This window comes from Oncorhynchus keta, chromosome 2, assembly GCF_023373465.1.
Source record: "Oncorhynchus keta strain PuntledgeMale-10-30-2019 chromosome 2, Oket_V2, whole genome shotgun sequence".
Lineage (NCBI taxonomy): Eukaryota > Metazoa > Chordata > Actinopteri > Salmoniformes > Salmonidae > Oncorhynchus > Oncorhynchus keta.
In genome coordinates, this window is record NC_068422.1 from 5,547,520 (window position 1) to 5,568,822 (window position 21,303).

Sequence of the window (21,303 nt, forward strand, 5' to 3'; positions counted from 1 at the left end):
GAACAAGGCCACACCCTCACCTTTCAGAGAACTGCGTGAAGTCAGACATGAGGTCACATATCCGGAGGCCGCTGCGGGCTGCTTTGGCTGAGTACACTGGGCCAATCCCCTTTTTTGTTGTTCCGAGGCTGGGTGTGGAATACAGGGAACAATACGGAGTCACTGCCTCGACATCAACCACACACACCGGTCCTTCAACATGTAACTGTTTTGTGTGTAACTGTGTAAGGTCAGACGTGATGGAGTTGTAGGGAAGTAGCTACTATTCTAAGTAGTGTTTATGGGTCTGGAACATCGCCTGCTGCTGACTGAAACAATGGCGCTGCCGTGAGGGTTGGAGAGCATCATCACAGTCACATGGTGCTGCTAGGGGATGTCTGGTGTCGTAACGTCCCTGGTCTGATGTGGGGATGACTTCTCATGTGAGAAAGACCTTATCAGTGAGGATATAAGTGGTCTTCTGGAGCAGAGACCGGGTATCATGAGTACGAAACCCTCCAGCAAGACAGAAAAATAACAGGTCCACCACGAGACTCCTGGAACAAGTCATACTGTTACTGCAGGAGATCTAATCTAAGCCTCTGTTCTCTGAGGTAAGAGTGAAGTTGTAAAGCCTTGTGGAATTGCAACACCATAACCGGTAATATAAGCCTATATAAGCCTGTATTACACAAGAACTCAAAATCAGGACACTTATTTTGATCCTGAACAAAAGCTTAAAATGCCCTGTATATCAGAGTGCTGTCCTGTATCTAAGCTGTCCTTCCTAACCTCTTCTCAGAACCAGATTGGGTGTCTCCATCACATGACTAACAGGTAACAGTAGTAACCTGCAATAGCTCCATGACTAACAGGTAACAGTAGTAACCTGCAATAGCTCCATGACTAACTGGTAACAGGAACCTGCAATAGTTCCATGACTAACTGGTAACAGGAACCTGCAATAGCTCCATGACTAACAGGTAACAGTAGTAACCTGCAATAGCTCCATGACTAACTGGTAACAGTAGTAACCTGCAATAGCTCCATGACTAACTGGTAACAGGAACCTGCAATAGCTCCATGACTAACTGGTAACAGGAACCTGCAATAGCTCAATGACTAACTGGTAACAGGAACCTGCAATAGCTCCATGACTAACTGGTAACAGTAGTAACCTGCAATAGCTCCATGACTAACTGGTAACAGTAGTAACCTGCAATAGCTCCATGACTAACAGGTAACAGTAGTAACCTGCAATAGCTCCATGACTAACAGGTAACAGTAGTAACCTGCAATAGCTCCATGACTAACTGGTAACAGGAACCTGCAATAGCTCCATGACTAACAGGTAACAGTAGTAACCTGCAATAGCTCCATGACTAACAGGTAACAGTAGTAACCTGCAATAGCTCCATGACTAACTGGTAACAGTAGTAACCTGCAATAGCTCCATGACTAACTGGTAACAGTAGTAACCTGCAATAGCTCCATGACTAACAGGTAACAGTAGTAACCTGCAATAGCTCCATGACTAACTGGTAACAGGAACCTGCAATAGCTCCATGACTAACTGGTAACAGGAACCTGCAATAGCTCCATGACTAACAGGTAACAGTAGTAACCTGCAATAGCTCCATGACTAACTGGTAACAGGAACCTGCAATAGCTCCATGACTAACTGGTAACAGGAACCTGCAATAGCTCCATGACTAACTGGTAACAGGAACCTGCAATAGCTCCATGACTAACAGGTAACAGTAGTAACCTGCAATAGCTCCATGACTAACAGGTAACAGTAGTAACCTGCAATAGCTCCATGACTAACAGGTAACAGTAGTAACCTGCAATAGCTCCATGACTAACTGGTAACAGGAACCTGCAATAGCTGCATGACTAACTGGTAACAGTAGTAACCTGCAATAGCTCCATGACTAACTGGTAACAGTAGTAACCTGCAATAGCTCCATGACTAACAGGTAACAGTAGTAACCTGCAATAGCTCCATGACTAACTGGTAACAGGAACCTGCAATAGCTCCATGACTAACTGGTAACAGGAACCTGCAATAGCTCCATGACTAACTGGTAACAGGAACCTGCAATAGCTCCATGACTAACTGGTAACAGGAACCTGCAATAGCTCCATGACTAACTGGTAACAGGAACCTGCAATAGCTCCATGACTAACTGGTAACAGGAACCTGAAATAGCTCCATGACTAACAGGTAACAGTAGTAACCTGCAATAGCTCCATGACTAACAGGTAACAGTAGTAACCTGCAATAGCTCCATGACTAACTGGTAACAGGAACCTGCAATAGCTCCATGACTAACTGGTAACAGGAACCTGCAATAGCTCCATGACTAACTGGTAACAGGAACCTGCAATAGCTCCATGACTAACTGGTAACAGGAACCTGCAATAGCTCCATGACTAACAGGTAACAGTAGTAACCTGCAATAGCTCCATGACTAACAGGTAACAGTAGTAACCTGCAATAGCTCCATGACTAACAGGTAACAGTAGTAACCTGCAATAGCTCCATGACTAACAGGTAACAGTAGTAACCTGCAATAGCTCCATGACTAACAGGTAACAGTAGTAACCTGCAATAGCTCCATGACTAACTGGTAACAGGAACCTGCAATAGCTCCATGACTAACTGGTAACAGGAACCTGCAATAGCTCCATGACTAACAGGTAACAGTAGTAACCTGCAATAGCTCCATGACTAACTGGTAACAGGAACCTGCAATAGCTACATTAGTGTAGGATTTGTTTGCTATTCCTGAATATGGAATAAACCCCAGACTACAGTATGAGAGAAATGTGGCTAATCACAGCCAATTCTTTCAGGCAGAACGCACAAGGCAAAACTGTTAAAACCGCTCCACAACACCGGTGCAGAGAACAACGTTGGGATATTTCATATTTGACATCTTTGGAGACTGCAGTCAGTTGAGGTTGTTCCAGTACTTATGGTAGCTAGACTTTATGCTGAAAAGGTTTATACTGCGTATTCTCCATAGGAAGGGAATCTTGTTTTTCAGCTCTGCTTCAAGCTAGCGCCAGTTACGGTTGTTTCATATTACAAGGCTGGACGCATGGAAGGGCTAATATACTACACATTCAACCCCCCAAAATGATGTTTTACAGCACTGCTGCAAGCTGAACCATTACTGAGCCATAAACCAGGAGAATGACAGGTGGCGGGTTCTTACTTCTTGCCCGCTTGCTCTTGTCTCTGCTGCTCTTGCACACCGTCGACCGCTTGATGGAAATCAAACACTGTGGGAGGTAGAGAAGGGCAAACTCACAATCCTGGTCACCTCACCCCCGCTTCTCTGCTCCTCACTAAAACCTAGCGTAGTATCCCAATTATCTCCCCGGAAGTGTTCCCTTGTGCACTCGACACCCATTTGAAGGCATTGGATTGGTTGGAGAATCCATAACAGTTCTAACACCAATCCTTCATTTTAAAATCCATGAAGGGAAGTGAGCAGTAGTGTCTGTTGCTCTCTTCCAGTCAGAAATGACCCCTCTTTCTCACAGGGGCCATAGAAAATCAGATTTCTTTTGCCCAATTCCCTTTTTTCGCTTAGTAGAGCCTTCACAAGGCCGCTTTTGGGACTACAGTATCGTATAAAATCTGCATTTTCTCCATTTAGTTTCAGGTTTTTCGCCCTCAAAACTCACTTTTTTGATAGAAAAAAGTCATTTGGATTTCTAAGTACACAGCAATGCTTAAACCACATCAGGAGATTACTTTTGAGGTCTGCGGGAAAACATTTTTTTTTTTTGCTTAGTTACCCTTTAATTCCACGGTGCACCAGCAAGAGCCTGTTTTTAGGGGTGTTTTGTAGCGCACGTGATGGTAGTTTGCAAAACAAATATTTACTGGATGGATAAAAATAATGATATCATTCTGCCAGGTAAGCATAGGCTACTGTGTAGTTAATATTTCATTGAGAAGGTTTTTAGGAAAGCCTTTCCAGCTACCAGAAGACTATTAACATTGTCGCTAACGGCTACACAACGTGGTAAACAAGCCACTGCACAGACAGGGAATTCTCATTGTCTCTTCAGAAAGTTGCAGGAAATACAAATCACTGATTCATTTTGTTCATGTCTTATGATAAACTTGGGCAAACTAATACATGTTCAATACATTTTGTGGATTCCCTACTATGCATTTCAGAATTTTGTTGGGCCCTATAGTCCCTAAAGCTAAGGCACTACTGAGCAAAAGCGGTTTATAAGTAGGGTCCTTTTTGGGGAATTTCTCACTGCGCTGACTGGACAGTTTGGCACTTCCGACACAGCACACGGACAAAACATCTAAAGGCTCTCTGAACAACAAGTCTAGTAGAGTAGAGTTTACCACTTAAAGGGTAAACCAAACAGGATCAAAAGACAGATAATGCAACAAACAATTCAGTCATTTATGTGTGTAAAAAACTAATTTCCCTTTTCCCCCCACACCTCTTTATGAATAAAATGGACCACGGTTGGGCTAAGGGGGGGAGACTGAATAATGTAGCCTAATAAGTCTTAGAGATTCTGCTTTTCACAACAACAAAAAAGCTTAAGCCAGAGTGAACAAGATTCATGTAACATTTGATTTAAAACAGGTCTTCGGAGTGCATCTTTGGTCAAATCAACCCCTCCTTATAGCTACTTTGAGGAAAAATCAACTTACCATGACTGATATGTGGTTGTCCCACCTAGCCATCTTAAGAATGCACTAAGTCACTCTGGATAAGAGAATCTGCCAAATGACTCCGATGTAAATGTACTGTATGTACAAAATACAAAAGGTTCCTTAAACAGCTAAGCTAATCAATTGGCCACCTTCACCCCCCCCCTCCCCCAAATAACAGAAACATGTTCTCCATGAAAGCCTCCAAGTCACACAGCATTTTTGGATCTCTTCTGGGCAGCAGCTTTGCACAGACCCTGGCAGTGGTATTCACTAACTAAGAGCCCAATTTTAACTGATAAACTGATTAAAAAATAAAAAATAGTAATTAGGCAAGCCAGATAAGAACAAATTCTTCTTTACAATGACAGCCTACCCCAGCCAAACCTGGATGGGGCTGTGTGTGCCATCCCCTATGGGATAAAGTATGATAAGCTCTGCTTTTCAAAATGTGACAATTGGAATGCATTTATGATGAAAATAAAAACATTGACGGAAAAGAGATAAAGCTGACTCATTATCACCATGAACTGTAGTCCTGTAACGTTCTATATAGTAGAGTATAGAGCAGAGGTGTCACATTGTGAGGGGATCCAATCCAGGCCAGCAAGTGGAACAAACTCAAGATACTTTAAAATGACTAAAACCAAATAAGAACTGTAGAAATGGACCCACATTCATACAGTTTATTGACTGTATCTAGCTAATAAATCACTGAAATGTAAGCTAAACAGTCAGGGAGCATAGACAATTCCCAAAATGATGGCATGGATGGACAGCAATGAAATAACACATTCAGTCCAGTCTTCCAAATGTCGTTGAAGACCAAATGCGGACCCCGGGACAACATTAGTTTGACACCTTTAGTATAGAGTATGGGGCTCCCGAGTGGCACAGTGGTCTAAGACACTGCATCTCAGTGCAAGAGGCATCACTGCAGTACCTGGTTCCAATTCAGGCTGCATCATGGCAGAGTCCCATAGGGCAGCACACAATTGGCCCGGTATTGTCCATGTTTGGCCAGGGTAGGCAGTCATTGTAAATAAGAATGTTCTTAAACTGACTAGCCTAGTTAAACATTTTTTTTTTTATAAATAGAGCTTATAATGCAGCTGAAGTTGTAATGTAAAGGCCCTTAACGAAAAGTCTGAGGCAGGGCTTACCAATGTGTGCTCGGTCTGAAATGATCAGCCTCTTGTCCCAGCCCACCAGACCTGAAAACACACAAGACATCTGACAGTAGCCCCTTTAAGCAATACGGCAATCTTCCAGGCATCAGAGTAAAAGGGAATATTAAAACAGGATAGCTGCTTCATACTCACTTTTGCCTTTGCGCATATTCTTCTCAGCCTCCTCAAAGAGGCCAGGCAGATGGATCACTACCCCATTACCTGCGGAACAGACAGGCAACATGGAAGATGTGGAGAAAGTGATGCATCAGTAACCAAACAGGGAAGTGAACAAAAGTACTTTCCCATGAAGAGCTAAATACACATACTTAATCAATAAAAGTTGATCTTAGAAAAACAGGTCTGCTCTTCCACTGAGCAATCATTAAGGTCATACATTAAATAAATGAGGATTGTGCCATAACCTTTTCTACACATAGAAAGTCTTATTCAAGATGACTTTTTCATCATGGCAAACAGTGCTCTGGATTCTTTTTTTGCCCTCTGAAAGCCTGCCTGTAGAGTTCAACTAGAGAGCAATAGTAGACAGTGTGCAAGTTAACATTCTATATGTTCAACTGCTGACGAGTCGTGGTTAAGAGCCAGAGGACATCTTTGTTACGTGTCACCAAAATAGACTAGACCAGTGGTCACCAACCTTTGAGTCAATATGCAAGCCGAAACCTACTGCTCTGATTTTTTATTAACATGACTTAAAAAAAAATGTAAGCCTACGCATCATTAACCAATTAAAAACAATACTGCAGCAATGAGGTTTGTGCAGTACGCTATAGACCCAATACATTATCACCACATACTGGCTTTGCATGAATTTACCTGCCAATGCATTGTTGTTCGGGACATTAAAAAAATATTTCAAAATTTGAGGTCGCCTATATGATCACACTGGTAATAGATCCATTGTTGTATTCCTTGTGAAGCACATCTGAGTGAGCATACATTTAACATATCTGCTGTTTATTTTACTGGGCTGATGCTGCGTGCATCTGATGGTCAGTCTCAGCGGAGGGTGAGAGCAGCAGACTGAGGGTCAGTCTCAGCGGAGGGTGAGAGCAGCAGACTGAGGGTCAGTCTCAGCGGAGGGAGAGAGCAGCAGACTGAGGGTCAGTCTCAGCAGAGGGAGAGAGCAGCAGACTGAGGGTCAGTCTCAGCGGAGGGAGAGAGCAGCAGACTGAGGGTCAGTCTCAGCGGCGGGAGAGAGCAGCAGACTGAGGGTCAGTCTCAGCGGAGGGAGAGAGCAGCAGACTGATGGTCAGTCTCAGCGGAGGGAGAGAGCAGCAGACTGATGGTCAGTCTCAGCGGAGGGAGAGAGCAGCAGACTGATGGTCAGTCTCAGCGGAGGGAGAGAGCAGCAGACTGAGGGTCAGTCTCAGCGGAGGGAGAGAGCAGCAGACTGAGGGTCAGTCTCAGCGGCGGGAGAGAGCAGCAGACTGAGGGTCAGTCTCAGCGGAGGGAGAGAGCAGCAGACTGAGGGTCAGTCTCAGCGGAGGGAGAGAGCAGCAGACTGAGGGTCAGTCTCAGCGGAGGGAGAGAGCAGCAGACTGAGGGTCAGTCTCAGCGGAGGGAGAGAGCAGCAGACTGAGGGTCAGTCTCAGCGGCGGGAGAGAGCAGCAGACTGATGGTCAGTCTCAGCGGAGGGAGAGAGCAGCAGACTGAGGGTCAGTCTCAGCGGAGGGAGAGAGCAGCAGACTGAGGGTCAGTCTCAGCAGAGGGAGAGAGCAGCAGACTGAGGGTCAGTCTCAGCGGCGGGAGAGAGCAGCAGACTGATGGTCAGTCTCAGCGGAGGGAGAGAGCAGCAGACTGAGGGTCAGTCTCAGCGGAGGGAGAGAGCAGCAGACTGAGGGTCAGTCTCAGCAGAGGGAGAGAGCAGCAGACTGAGGGTCAGTCTCAGCGGAGGGAGAGAGCAGCAGACTGAGGGTCAGTCTCAGCAGAGGGAGAGAGCAGCAGACTGAGGGTCAGTCTCAGCAGAGGGAGAGAGCAGCAGACTGAGGGTCAGTCTCAGCGGCGGGAGAGAGCAGCAGACTGATGGTCAGTCTCAGCGGAGGGAGAGAGCAGCAGACTGAGGGTCAGTCTCAGCGGAGGGAGAGAGCAGCAGACTGAGGGTCAGTCTCAGCAGAGGGAGAGAGCAGCAGACTGAGGGTCAGTCTCAGCGGAGGGAGAGAGCAGCAGACTGAGGGTCAGTCTCAGCGGAGGGAGAGAGCAGCAGACTGAGGGTCAGTCTCAGCGGAGGGAGAGAGCAGCAGACTGAGGGTCAGTCTCAGCGGAGGGAGAGAGCAGCAGACTGAGGGTCCGTCTCTCAACATCCCTCCCCTCTCCCTTCCCTCCACTGACACTGACCAAAAAGGGACACCTTCTTCCAGATGGTGAAACTCTAGTCGCACCGCATTATTTCTGCCTCATGCACAAATTCATGTTGTTACGCCTATGAAGAGTTTTGGATTCAGGGTTAAACTTGGAACATTGTTATACTGAAAAGTATATGAACATTATGCCACCCCTCATGTCTCCTTTGTAACTAATGAAGTTTGGGAGGGGCTGAGTGCAGGGGAAACAATTGCATGTGACAGTACTGAAGGGGAGAAACCATTGAAGGCTCATATCACTTAGTTCCCTGCTTAGCAAGAATGATGGTATGAATACCACCACGGGGGAAGCCATGTCTGTGTTACAGTTGTATCGACCCTTTGGGAAGGATTCAACTTGGTTAAGCTTCTCTAGCGTTCGTGAGTTAGACAAATTTAGAATATTCCTCAATATAAATAAAGACTCACGCCACTAATAACAACACAAGCCTATCAATACAATCAATACTATATCCTATTACTGCTGCACTGCATGTTGTAGCGCTGAATGGAAATAGCAAGAACAAACATTTTACGGCTTATAAAAGTGTTGAATACAAAGTGTTGACAGAGCTGAGAAAGAACTTAAACAACTCAGTCATAAAAACAGCAGCTCTTTGCTGTATTTGTTGACAGTCTCTAGTCATGGCTTTAAACCTTTTGAAATATCAGTATCAATTTTGTCATGGATTTCTTTATTGCCTGCTACGTTACTGCAGACTCAGACATCTGAGCAATCTGATTGGCCAGTGGTCGCATAGAGCACTTGATTTCCTCTCCAGGCCCACCGGGAAGGCCGAGTTTGTACTTTCAGACACATGAAATGGCAACAGTTTGCCTACCTGGCACACAGGGCAGCTGAATTGGCTGCACCTACCACCAACAGCCTGAGACTAATAAAAGCAAATATATAAATAAAAAATTTAAGGAACACACGGCTTTATCCTGATCGACAAGCCTATCGGTGACCATTGGACTAGACAGTCAGCCCATTAGTGAAATGTTACTGCAGATAAAATGTAATCTGTAGCACTCTGTAAGCCTGCGACGTGGCTCCCAGTCAAGTCAATCACATTGTGTGGCATCAGACAAAACTGTAAATATTAGAATATAATACAGATTGGCTAGATTGGGGAGAAGTCATTAATTTTAGCTGCTAGCATATGAAAGTGTGGATGCAAACTGCACAGGAGATTCAATAAACAGAAAGCTGTATGAACCAAAGACTAGAGAACTGACCATAGTAAACCATTAGCATTTCTTCATAGTTCAATTCTTGTGAAATCAGCCATTTTTCCTGTTCAGTCCTCAGTCCAGTAAATAGGGGACCAGAGGCGGAGATCTACTCACCAATGAAAGCAGTAACCTTAGGGTTGATAATGCCGCTGGGTAGAAGGTGGAAGTCGTACTCAACAGAGTCCACCACCACAGTGTGTCCTGCATTGTTACCACCCTGCAGAGGGACAGAGGGAGAGTCAGAGACAAGACATCCAACATTATGAAACAAATCACCACACCACCATAAGCAATGTGAAAGGCTATAGCCTTGCTTTTCACGACTCAATATTGGACATACAGCAGAAGCACGTCAACATTTCACCCATATTTGTACAGTTTGATAATAGTACAGATAATGTGGTTTGGCCTCTAGTCTCTGACCCTGGAACTCAGACACAGATATCAGAAGAGCCCATTCAGACACTGACAACCTAGCACCTATTGACGATAATAAAACTCCCCTGGCCAGAAGATGCTAAGAGCCCCGATGCATGCTCTAAACGTTAACAGGCTTACGGTAGGGTTTCAGAAAAGGAAAGTATCTTTCATATTGGTGAGAATTAATTGTCAAAAACAAAAAATGGTTCAATTATTACACACCTTTATAGGGTTCCCACACAGCCATATTTCCATGTTACATTGATTCTAGAGCCAATTGGCCTCTAAATAGAACATACAGTGCATTCGGAACGTATTCCGACCCCGAAGGAACTGCATTGCTTAAGGCGTCACTAGAGACCCGGGTTCAATCCCAGGATGTGTCACAACAGTCCGTGACTCCCATAGGGCGGTGCACAATTGGACCAGCATCGTCCGGATTGGGGAGGGTTTCATTGGCATACAGGGGGAGAAGCAAGGTTTGGTGGGTCATGTTTGAGGAAGCATGACTTGCCTCGAGCCCGTTGGAAAGTTGCAGCGATAAGATCGAGGAAAAGTAAAATACAAAAAAAAAAAAAAAACGTTCAAGCGAAAAACAGGTGTAGATTGTTTTTGCAAATTAAATATATACCTCATTTATATAAGTAATCAGACCCTTTGCTATGAGACTCCAAATTGAGCTCAGGCACTTCCTGTTTCCATTAATCCTTGAGATGCTTCTACAACTTGGAGTACCCCTGTGGTAAACTAAACTGATTGGGGAAGAGTACCAAAACATTTCTGCAGCATTGAAGGTCCTGAAGAACAGTGGCATCCATCATTCTTAAATGGAAGAAGTTTGAAACCACCAAGACTCTTCCTAGAGCTGGACGCCCAGTCAAACTGGGCAATCGGGGGAGAAGGGCCTTGGTCAGGAAGGTGACCAAGAACCAGATGGTCAATCTGACAGAGCTCCTCTGTGGAGATGGGAGAATATTACAAAAGGTGGTAGATGGTAGAATGGCCAGACGGAAGCTACTCCTCAGTAAAAGGCACATGGCATCACGCTCAGGAGTTTGCCAAAAAGGCACCTAAAGACTGACATTGAGAAAGAAGATTCTCTGGTCTGATGAAACCAAGACTGAACTCTTTGGCCTGAATGCCAAGTGTCACATCTGGAGGAAATCTGGCACCATCCCTACAGTGAAGCATGGTGGTGGCAGAATCATGCAGTGGGGCTGTTTTTCAGCGGCGGGACTGGGAGACTAGTCAGGATCAAGGCAAAGATGAACAGAGCAAAGTACTGAGAGGTCCTTGATGAAGAGTGCTCTGGAGCACTCTGGACCTCAGAAGGTGAACCTCCACCCCAGTCTAACAGGACAATGACCTTAAGCACACAGCCAAGACAACGCAGGAGTGGGTTCGGGACAAGTCTGACTATCCTCGAGTGGCCCAGCCAGAGGCAAGACTTGAACATCTCTGGCGAGACCTGAAAATAGCTGTGCAGCTCGCCATCCAACCTGACAGAGCTTGAGAGGACCTGCAGAGCAGTATGGGAGAAACTCCCAAATACAGGTGTGCCAAGCATGAAACGTCATGCCCAAGACTTGAGTATGTAATTGCTACAAAAGGCACTTCAGCAAAGTACTGAGTAAAGAGCCTGAATTATGTAAATGCATGTTTATTTTAAATAAATGTGCAAAAATGTCTAAAAACCTGTTTTTGCTTTGTCATTATGGGGTATTGTGTATAGATTAAGTTGTTTCCACTAATCAATCTTAGAAATCGCAGTAACCTAACAAAATGTGGAAAATGGCAACGGGTCTGAATACTTTCTGAATGCACTGCATCTACCTCAAATACCTTATGATATATCCTGATGCCTAGTCACATTACCATGCCTTCATGTGCATATCTACCTTAAATACCTCAACCCTGCACATTGATCTGGTACTCCCTGCATGCACCGTGCATAAAACATGCTCTTTCAATGACAGCTTTCACCTGGTAAGTCTATGATCCCCTATTGATATCACTTGTAGATGAAGCACAGGAGACGGATTAAAAATCCTTCATTAACTTATGTGAATGGGCAAGAGAACACATTGAAGTGCCTTTGAAAGGGGTACGGTAGTAGGTGCCAGGCGCACCTGTTTGTGTCAACACAGTTCACACTCAGTTTCCTGTGTGTATCAAGTAAGGAACGCTGTCGACACCTTGTTGAGTCCACGCCCCGACGAATTGAGGCCATTCGGAGGGCCAAAGGTCAGAACTCAATATTAGGAAGGCGTTCTTAAAAGGTTCCAAGGATTGGACCCTTTCAATTTGCACCTAAAATGACATACCCAAATCCAACTGCCTATAGCCCAGGACTTCAAGCAAGGATATGCATATTCTTGATACGAATGGAAAGGAAATATTTTTTTAAAAGCACTGGAAGTTTGTGGAAATGTGAAATTAATATAGGGGAACATAACATTAGATCTGGTAAAAGATACAGTGATGGGTGTTCAAAAATTAGAATCCAGTTCCTACATTTGAATATAAAAATGTATTTCATCAACCAAAACTATGCTACATTTTATCTCTGGGACCCCGAGAATGACAAATCAGAGCAAGAGTAACACCTTCAGAGGTGAATGTATCAAACCAGCTGCCATGGTAAGTTTGTTGTGCACTCTTCAAACAGCATGGTATGTTTTCACTGTAATAGCTACTGTAAATTGGACAGTGCAGTTAGATAAACAAGAATTGTTTAACAAATCAAGGCTACGCCATTGCACAGCCTTCTACAAGCAAGTGCCACACGGCTGAGGTTACTACCCTTTTGATGATCGTGCTCCATGATATAATTTAACCAGTTGATATTACCATTTCAATAAATGAATCTTAAAATGGCACATCTGTGATGTATGCTAAATTGCCTCATTATTTATGTTATCTGTAACGGTTATCATAAATTAGGCATTGATGCTCAAAGTTGGCATATAGATAAACACGTTTAAAATATGAACCGGTGCTGCCCTTGTTCTAGCAATTTTTTTTACAGCTTTATGTTTTACATTGAGTACTTGGCAGAAAAAATGGTAGTACTGGAACAGTCAAAAAAGCTCAAATACCTATCCCTATCATAAGCTTCCTAAGGCTGCCTGAATAAATAATTAACTTAGGTTGTTTAATAGCTCATAATGGCAGTGGAGAAAAGGGTACCATGTCGTGCAGCCCTAATAACAGCTATGTTAGGCGTTTACCATTCACGTCGATGGGGTTGCAATAGAGAGCATCGAGAGCTTCAAGTTCCTTCTTGTCCACATTACTAAGGACCTATCATTATCCAAATACACCAACATAGTCTTGAAGAGGGCAAGACAACGCCTCTTCCCCCTCAGGAAGCTGAAAAGATTTGGCATGGGGCCTAAGATCCTCAAAGTTATACAGCTGCATCCCTGGTGTGTATGGCAACTGCTTGAACCATTCATCAAGTGGCTACCCGGACTAACGCCCTTTGTTTTTTTGCAGATTCTCTTGAAGCTACCTCGTACCTCTGCACATTGACTCAGTACCGGTACTCCTTGTATATAGCTTCATTGTGATTTTATTGTGTTACCATTTCCTTTCTTTGACTCTGCATTGTTGGGAAAAGGCTCATAAGTAAGAATTTCATGTTTAATTCAGAGCATATGACTTTGTCAAAGTAAAACTGTGAAAACAGACTGAATTCAGTCTACACAAGGTAGACGCCATGGTTGTGGTAATCACTCAACCCATAGGCTTAGCTAGGTGGCTTGCCAATATATAGTATCTTTATTGACAGCCAAATCTAACTTGCATAGACATTATTAAACTTTGGTCAGATGCATTAACTGCTGTCTTCAGATATTCCATCATGCTTTTGATACTTCAACGGCAAGTGAGAAGGTACACAAAAAGCACTTGCTCGCATATACAGTACCTTCAACAGTACTAGGAGTTTGAGTCACCTTGCAATGCCAGACTGTACCAACAAGACATGGTAAGACCAGGCTCTGGTATTAGGGTTGTGTAATATGAATGTATACTGAACAAAATATAAACATGCAACAATTGCAAATATTTTGTTAAGTTATAAGAACTGTAAGGAAATCAGTCAATTTAAATCAAATTAGGCCCCACAAATGGGCTTTATTACATACAGAAATACACCCCCACATCTGTGGCATTGTGTTGTGTGACAAACAGCACATTTTAGAGAGGGCTCTTATTGTCCACAGCACAGGGTGCACATGTGTAATGATCATGCTGCTTCTTGATATGCCACAGCCATCAGGTGGATGGATTATCTTGGCAAAAGAGTAATGCTCACTAACAGGAATGTAAACAAATTTGTGCACAGAATGAGAAAAATAATCTTTTGTACATATGGGACATTTTGGGGACCTTTTATTTCAACTCATGAAACATGGGACCAGCACTTCACATGTTGCATTTATATTTGTGTTCAGTGTAGGTAGCTGGCTATTAGTGATTGGGGGGGGTGTCGTTAGTTACATATCGATTTCCTTATGATATATCGTTTTGACAACTAAATATGTTTGCGCTAGTTGACTGCACAAAAACTCATTTCTCGTCATATTTTTTAAATAGGGAGCCAATTTGTTTTCAGCTCTTATTTCCATGACTGATCAAAACTCGTTCTCATGGCTCTTGTCCCTTCCCAGCGCTATGATGCTTTAGAATTCAATGTGACATTAGCAATACAGTGCAGAGTTAAATTGTCAATGCTGAAGGTCTATTGGGTTGCTCGAGTAGCTAACCACACCAATTTAACTAACGTTAGTTTACCAATTGGGTCATTCATGAAAACATTAAAATACCATGTCAGTAATGATATTAAATCTAAAACATGTAATTTAGTACTATAACAAAGTAGCATGGCGCTTGTAACGCCAGGGTAGTGGGTTCGATTCCCGGGACCACCCATACGTAGAATGTATGCACACATGACTAAGTCGCTTTGGATAAAAGCGTCAGCTAAATGGCATATATTATATTATTATATTATTATTAAGTATAATAAAGATAAGTGTCCTCTACCTTGCACAAAGACTAATTTCAACATAGGAATTTATTATTTTTGGTAAAAATAAATGGATGTTCTACTGAAAACAAATTAACTGAATATTCATGTATAATAATGAAAACAAATATTGGAAAAATTAAGTGTCTGAACATTTTTGAAGGACTTTACACTACCGCTAATTTACCGCTAATTTTAAATAAAGTTTGATTTTGAATGAAGCAACACAACTGCCAGTACCTTCAAGATGGCTACCAGGTAAGCAGATCTCTATATTTCTCCAGTTAACCTTCTAAGGTATAGGGGGCAGCATTTTCACTTTTGGATAAATAGCGTGCCCAATTTCAACTTTCTGCTACTCATGCCAGGAATATAAGATATGCATATTATTAGTAGATGTGGATAGAAAACACTCTGAAGTTTCTAAAACTGTTTGAATCATGTCTGTGAGTACAGAACTTATGTAGCAGGCAAAACCCAGAGGACTAACTGTTCAGATTTTATTTAATTTTTTTGCCTCCGACTGCTCCCTCAGTTGTCGGCAGGGTAGCCTAGTGGTTAGAGTGTTGGACTAGTAACCGGAAGGTTGCAAGTTCAAACCCCCGAGCTGACATGGTACAAATCTGTCGTTCTGCCCCTGAACAGGCAGTTAACCCACTGTTCCTAGGCCGTCATTGAAAATAAGAATTTCTTCTTAACTGACTTGCCTGGTTAAATAAAAGGTAAAATAAATAAAGTTGTCTTTGTCAAGGGATATTTGATAGGAACCATTTTTCAGTTCCTACCACTTCCACTGGATGTAAGTCGTTGGAATTTGGTTGAGGTTATTCATTTGTGCAACAAAGAAGCACATCCTGGAACAACATTACACTATTGAGAGTTGCGCAAGACGTAAAAAGGAGCATTGTTTGTTTACTTGCTGTATTGAATACAGATTGCTCCGTCTACAATTTGATCGATTATTAACGTTTAAAAATACCTAAAGTTGTATTACATTAAGTTTACACCATAATTTGCAAATAAATTCATTAAAAATCCTACAATGTGATTTTCTGGATTTATTTTCCTCATTTTGTCTGTCATAGTTGAAGTGTACCTATGATGAAAATTACAGGCCTCATATTTTTAAGTGGGAGAACTTGCACGATTAGTGGCTGACTATAAATACTTGTTTGCCCCACTGTATATGATGAACAGAGTGTAGCAGAAGCGTAAGAAGAGGGGTTTGGTGGGTGGTGGGACACAATGCAGATAGCCAATGTGCAGGAGCACTGGTTGGTCGGGCCAATTTAGGAAGTATGTACATGATTGTATAGTTAAAGTGACTATGCATAAAAGATAAACAGAGAGTAGCAGCAGTGTAAAAGAGTTGGGGTAAAATAGTCCGGGTAACCATTTGGTTACCTGTTCAGGAGTCTTATGGCTTGGGGGTAAAAACTGTTGAGAAGCCTTTTTGTTCTAGACTTGGCACTCCGGTACCGCTTGCCATGCGGTAGTAGAGAGAACAGTCTATGACTGGGGTCTTTGACAATTTTTAGGGCCTTCCTCTGACACCTCCTTGTGTAGAGGTCCTGGATGGCAGGCAGCTTAGTCCCAGTGATGTACTGGGCCGTAGGCACTACCATCTGAAGTGCCTTGCGGTTGGAGGCCTACCACTGTTGTGTCATCTGAAAACGTAATGGTGTTGGAGTCGTGCCTGGCCATGCAGTCGTGGGTGAACAGGGAGTACAGGAGGGGACTGAGCATGCACCCTTGGGGAGCTCCAATATTGAGCATCAGCCTGGCAGGTGTTGTTACCTACCCTCACCACCTGGGGTTGGCCTGTCAGGAAGTCCAGGATCCAGTTTCAGAGGGAGGTGTTTAGTCCCAGGATCCTTAGCTTAGTGATGAGCTTTGACGGTACTATGGTGTTGAATGCTAAGCTGTGAATAGCATTCTCATGTAGGTGTTCCTTTTGTCCAGGTGGAAAAGGGCCGTGTGGAGTGCAATAGAGATTGCATCATCTGTGGATCTGTTTGGGTGGTATGCAAATTGGAGTGGGTCTAGGGTTTCTGGGATAATGGTGTTGATGTGAGCCATTACCAGCCTTCCAAAGCACTTCAAGGCTACGGACGGGAGTGCTACAGGTCTGTAGTCATTTAGGCAGGTTGCCTTTGTGTTCTTGGGCACAGGGACTATGGTGGTGTGCTTGAAGCATGATGGTATTACGGACTCGGAGACATGTTGAAAATGTCAGTGAAGACACCTGTCAGTTGGTCTGCACATTCCCGGAGCAAATGTCCTGGTAATCCATCTAGCCCCACAGCCTTGTGTATGTTGACCTGTTTAAAGGTCTTACTCACGTCGGCTATGGAGAGCGTGATCACACAGTCGTCCGGAACAGCTGATGCTCTCATGCATGCCTCAGTGTTGCTTGCCTCGAAGCGAGCATAGAAGTGATTTAGCTCATCTGGTAGGCTCGTATCACTGGGCAGCTCGCAGCTGTGCTTCCCTTTGTAGTCTGTAATCGTTTGCAAGCCCTGCCACATAGGACGAGCGTCGGAGCCGGTGTAGTATGATTCAATCTTAGCCCTTTATTGATGCTTTGCCTGTTTGATGGTTCGTCGCAGGGCATAGCGGGATTTCTTGTAAGCTTCCGGGTTATAGTCCGCACCTTGAAAGAGGCAACTCTACCCTTTAGCTTCTGGTTGGGGTATGTACATACAGTCACTGTGGGGATGACGTCCTCAATGTACTTATTGATAGAGCCAGTGACTGGTGGTGTATTCCTCAATGTCATCGGTAGAATCCCGAAACATGTTCCAGTCTGTGATAGCAAAGCAGTCCTGTAGTTTATGCTTCATCTGACCTTTTTTCATAGCCCGAGTCACTAGTGCTTCCTGCTTTAATTTTTGCTTGTAAGCAGGAATCAGGAGGATATAGTTGTGGTCGGATTTACCAAATGGAGGGCGAGGGAGAGCTTTGTACACGTCTCTGTGTGGAGTACATGTGATCTAGATGTTTTTCCCTCTGGTTGCACATTTAACATGTTGATAGAGATTTGGTAGAACTGATTTAAGTTTACCTGCATTAAAGTCTGCGGCCACTAGGAGCGCCGCCTCTGGGTGAGTGGTTTCCTGTTTGCTTATTTCCTTATACAGCTGACTAAGTGCGGTCTTATACCAGCATCCGTCTGTGGTGGTAAAGAAACCGCCAGTATTGCTGAGAACTCTAGGCAAGCAGTGTGGCCTGCAAGTTATCACAATGTACTCTACTTCAGGCAAGCAAAATCGAGAGATTCTCAGATTTCGTGCACCAGCTGTTGTTTAAAAATATGCACAGACCGCCCCCCCCTCGTCTTACCGGAGTGTGCTGTTCTATCCTGTCGGTGCAGCATGTATCCCGCTAGCTGAATATCCATGTCGTCATTCAGCCACGAATCCGTAAAGCATAGAAAATTACAGTTTTTGATGTCCCATTGGTAGGATATTCGTGATCTTACCTCGTCTAGTTTATTGTCCAATGATTGCACGTTGGCGAGTAATATTGACGGTAACGGCAGCATTCCTAGTTGCCTTTTGCGGATCTCGACGAGGCATCCGGCTCTTCTTCCTCTGCGTCGCTTCCTTTTGCGAATAATTGGGATGGCTGCCCTGTGGGGTGTTCAGAGAATACCGTGTGAGTCCTGCTTGTTGTTGTTGTTGAAGAAGAAATCTTTGTCTAATCCGAGATGAGTGATCGCTGTCTTGATATCCAGAAGCTCTTTTCTTCCATAAGATACGGTTGCAGAAACATTATGTACAAAATAAGTTACAAATATCACAAAAAAAAACACATATAGCAAGCATAATTAGCATATCTAGTCTATAGGAAGCCTATGCCCTCAGTGTCTATAGGGAGTCAATACCCTAGTGTTAGGAAGTCTATACATGCGTGCACACATCCACCACAATCAGTAAGCCATTTAGTTTATACTATAGGATGTCCACAGAGTCTGTAAATCATTCAGTCCCTACTATAGGATGTGTACACAGACAGACACACAGTAAGCCATTCAGTCTAATATAGGATGACATTCCATAACAGTAAGATTTTCCCCATGTTTTGATACATGCTCATTTCATGTCATGCTTCCTTTCCATTTCAGATATCAAAAATGAAAGCAACATTGTAAAATCAAGAAAACTCAAGATCTGACAAAGCAACATGAAGACAAAACAGTGGTGGGAATTCCAAAGGTATTACAGAAGAAAGACAGCTAAAAAGCTGTTTTGGCCATAACACCATCAAGGGAGGAGGATGATAGACTTCAACGTGTTCAAGAAGCAAAATTAAGAAGTTGTTCAAAATCATCAAGAAGACAGCCTCCAAAAGAACAGGCATTCTCATCTCAGCAGGTGAATGGCCCTGCCATCAACTCCTAAAATAAGAGACATCTCTACAGATACCAGGACCAATGAAGACATCTACCCCAAAGGAATCACCCAAAAAGAGGAACACAAGAAAGAAAACGATCAAAATGGAGGTCGGTTGCACTACACAGAAGAGAATCTGCTGGAGAGGACCAAAGAGATGTTCAACCTAAAGACTGAAAAGACTTGAGATGATGGCCAAGAGGAAGCAGGTAATTGTCAACATGGAAGGCAGAGGTCCAGAAGAAAACTACAAAGTCAGTGAAAATGATCCAATAACAGCCAGAGAAGACTAATGCACAAACTTGTTAGCCACTTCCTTCATCAAGATGAAGTATCCACTGTAATAAATGGGAAATCCAGAGATAGTCGGAAAAAGGGCCAGATATTCCATAAGAGAGCCCTAACAGACATTATGGCAAATCTTCAGAAGATGTGTGTCCGAGAATCCAAGGAACAACCTTTCCAAGGATCAATTCTTTAAACTTGAGCCATTTTGGATTGGCCAGCAAAGAGTCAGACAGAGAAACATGTGCTTGCAAACGCATGAAGTCTGGCTTTACTTTAAAGAAGCTGCACCAGCTTGGGGTCATAGAAACATCGTCCCCAAGGGACACTGTACAGGCCTGTGTGTGTAGTGACAATGACGTGCTGTTAATGTTTTTGTATAGGTTCTTTGTTTTTGGCCTATGTACTTTTGAAGCACTGCAAAATTAAATTGATTGATCTTGAATCCACGATTGTGCCAATATTATCTCATTTATTTCCTACATGAAATGTTATGTTTTTAACCATACCGCAGTCGTAAATACTTACTCTCATTAATGAAATCAACCATTTCAAAAACATATGTAAAATTACCACAACGGGTGATACTTTTATTAAAGTAAAAATAGTGGTTTGTTTTTAAATACAGGCTTGCCACCATTTTCAAATACATGTCAGGTTTCAATGGAATATCAAAAATATTAGGTTGTAGATTGCGGAGGGGTTGTAGTAATGAGATCAGTCAAAATAAAAACAAAAAAAATATTTAAAAATATATATTTTTTCAGAGTTTCAAGTAACTGCATGACTGTTAATACATTTAAAAATAATAATAATTTATTAGCTTTCCTATTGGCCTTGACGATTTTTAAGGACTTGCTTTGGAAAATATGTTCAAAAATGTGTTACATTTTCAGTAAATGTTGTAAAAATGCTTAAACACTTCAGACCTTGTTATCAATGCATAAAAGGGACATTTGTTGATGCAAGTATTTTTTAAGATTTCATCTTTGAAACCAAGGTTTCGTGAGAATCACACAATTACAAACAGCCAACACTAGCCTAGGCGGCTAACTAGCAAAGCAAGTTGCACAAACACACAGCTAGTGTTTGCTAGTTAATACGTTTTGGAATTACAACAAATGCAGATTTAGCTAACGTTAGTTAAACACAACACCAGAGAGGGATAAGATCTCAGATCTCTGGCACAACAATTAAGCCTTTGGGGCTAGTTTTCTTTTGCAACACACTGACTGTCACAACCTTGGCTCGCTCACTTGTTAGCTTAGTTATATAACTAGCTAGGTAATGTTAGCTACATTATTTACAATTACATGTTCTTCAGCAAGATGATTAGCTAGCATGCGTTTTAGCCCATTCAGACGGTAAAGTGGCTCTGTAATTTACCTGGCATCTGCAAACAATATCGGCGTCCTGAGCGAGCAAGTCCACAACTTTCCCTTTGCCCTCGTCGCCCCATTGAGCCCCTAGCACTACAGTCACCCTGTTGCCAACATTTGGTCTGGCCACGTGTGGCTCTGTACTAGTGCTATGGGCTGCACCGTTTGGAGCAGCATCTTTTCTCCGGCTCTCCGACATGTCCGTCTCGTTCTTCGCTGCAGTCTGGCTTTGGTAGTAGTGGTTACAAACCAGCCCTGCGCGCGGTCTGAAATACAGTTTATTTTAAACAGACACGCCCACCTAGCTCCATTAATGGACAACAACAGCCAGGGTGTGAGGG

General features: G+C 43.2%; 1 protein-coding gene and 1 long non-coding RNA gene across 8 annotated transcripts in view; one reads left to right on the top strand and one right to left on the bottom strand.

The window, feature by feature from the left end:
- Nucleotides 1-21,235, bottom strand: part of LOC118377286 (adenylosuccinate synthetase isozyme 2-like) — a 28,381-nt gene extending 7,146 nt beyond the window's left edge. The window contains exons 1-6 of one of the 6 annotated variants that reach the window (XM_035764146.2): nucleotides 20,970-21,235; nucleotides 9,564-9,666; nucleotides 6,004-6,072; nucleotides 5,845-5,895; nucleotides 3,204-3,270; nucleotides 21-128 (exon numbers count right to left, since the gene is read on the bottom strand). In XM_035764146.2, the coding sequence (XP_035620039.1) occupies nucleotides 21-128; nucleotides 3,204-3,270; nucleotides 5,845-5,895; nucleotides 6,004-6,072; nucleotides 9,564-9,666; nucleotides 20,970-21,161 (590 nt within the window). In that variant the 5' untranslated portion in view covers nucleotides 21,162-21,235. Of the gene's footprint in view, nucleotides 1-20; nucleotides 977-1,195; nucleotides 1,388-1,709; nucleotides 1,846-3,203; nucleotides 3,271-5,844; nucleotides 5,896-6,003; nucleotides 6,073-9,563; nucleotides 9,667-20,969 lie in introns of those variants that run through there. The other 5 variants (XM_052471016.1, XM_052471008.1, XM_052471007.1 and 2 more) reach the window with 5 other exon arrangements.
- LOC127909450 (uncharacterized) lies at nucleotides 939-2,339 on the top strand. Of its 2 annotated transcripts, none has more exons than XR_008071162.1 (3): nucleotides 939-1,038; nucleotides 1,220-1,809; nucleotides 2,207-2,339. It is a non-coding gene; the product is annotated as an uncharacterized LOC127909450 (long non-coding RNA). The 2 variants fall into 2 exon arrangements; XR_008071161.1 differs by lacking the exon at nucleotides 939-1,038 and adding an exon at nucleotides 1,118-1,181.
- Nucleotides 21,236-21,303: the final 68 nt, after the last annotated feature.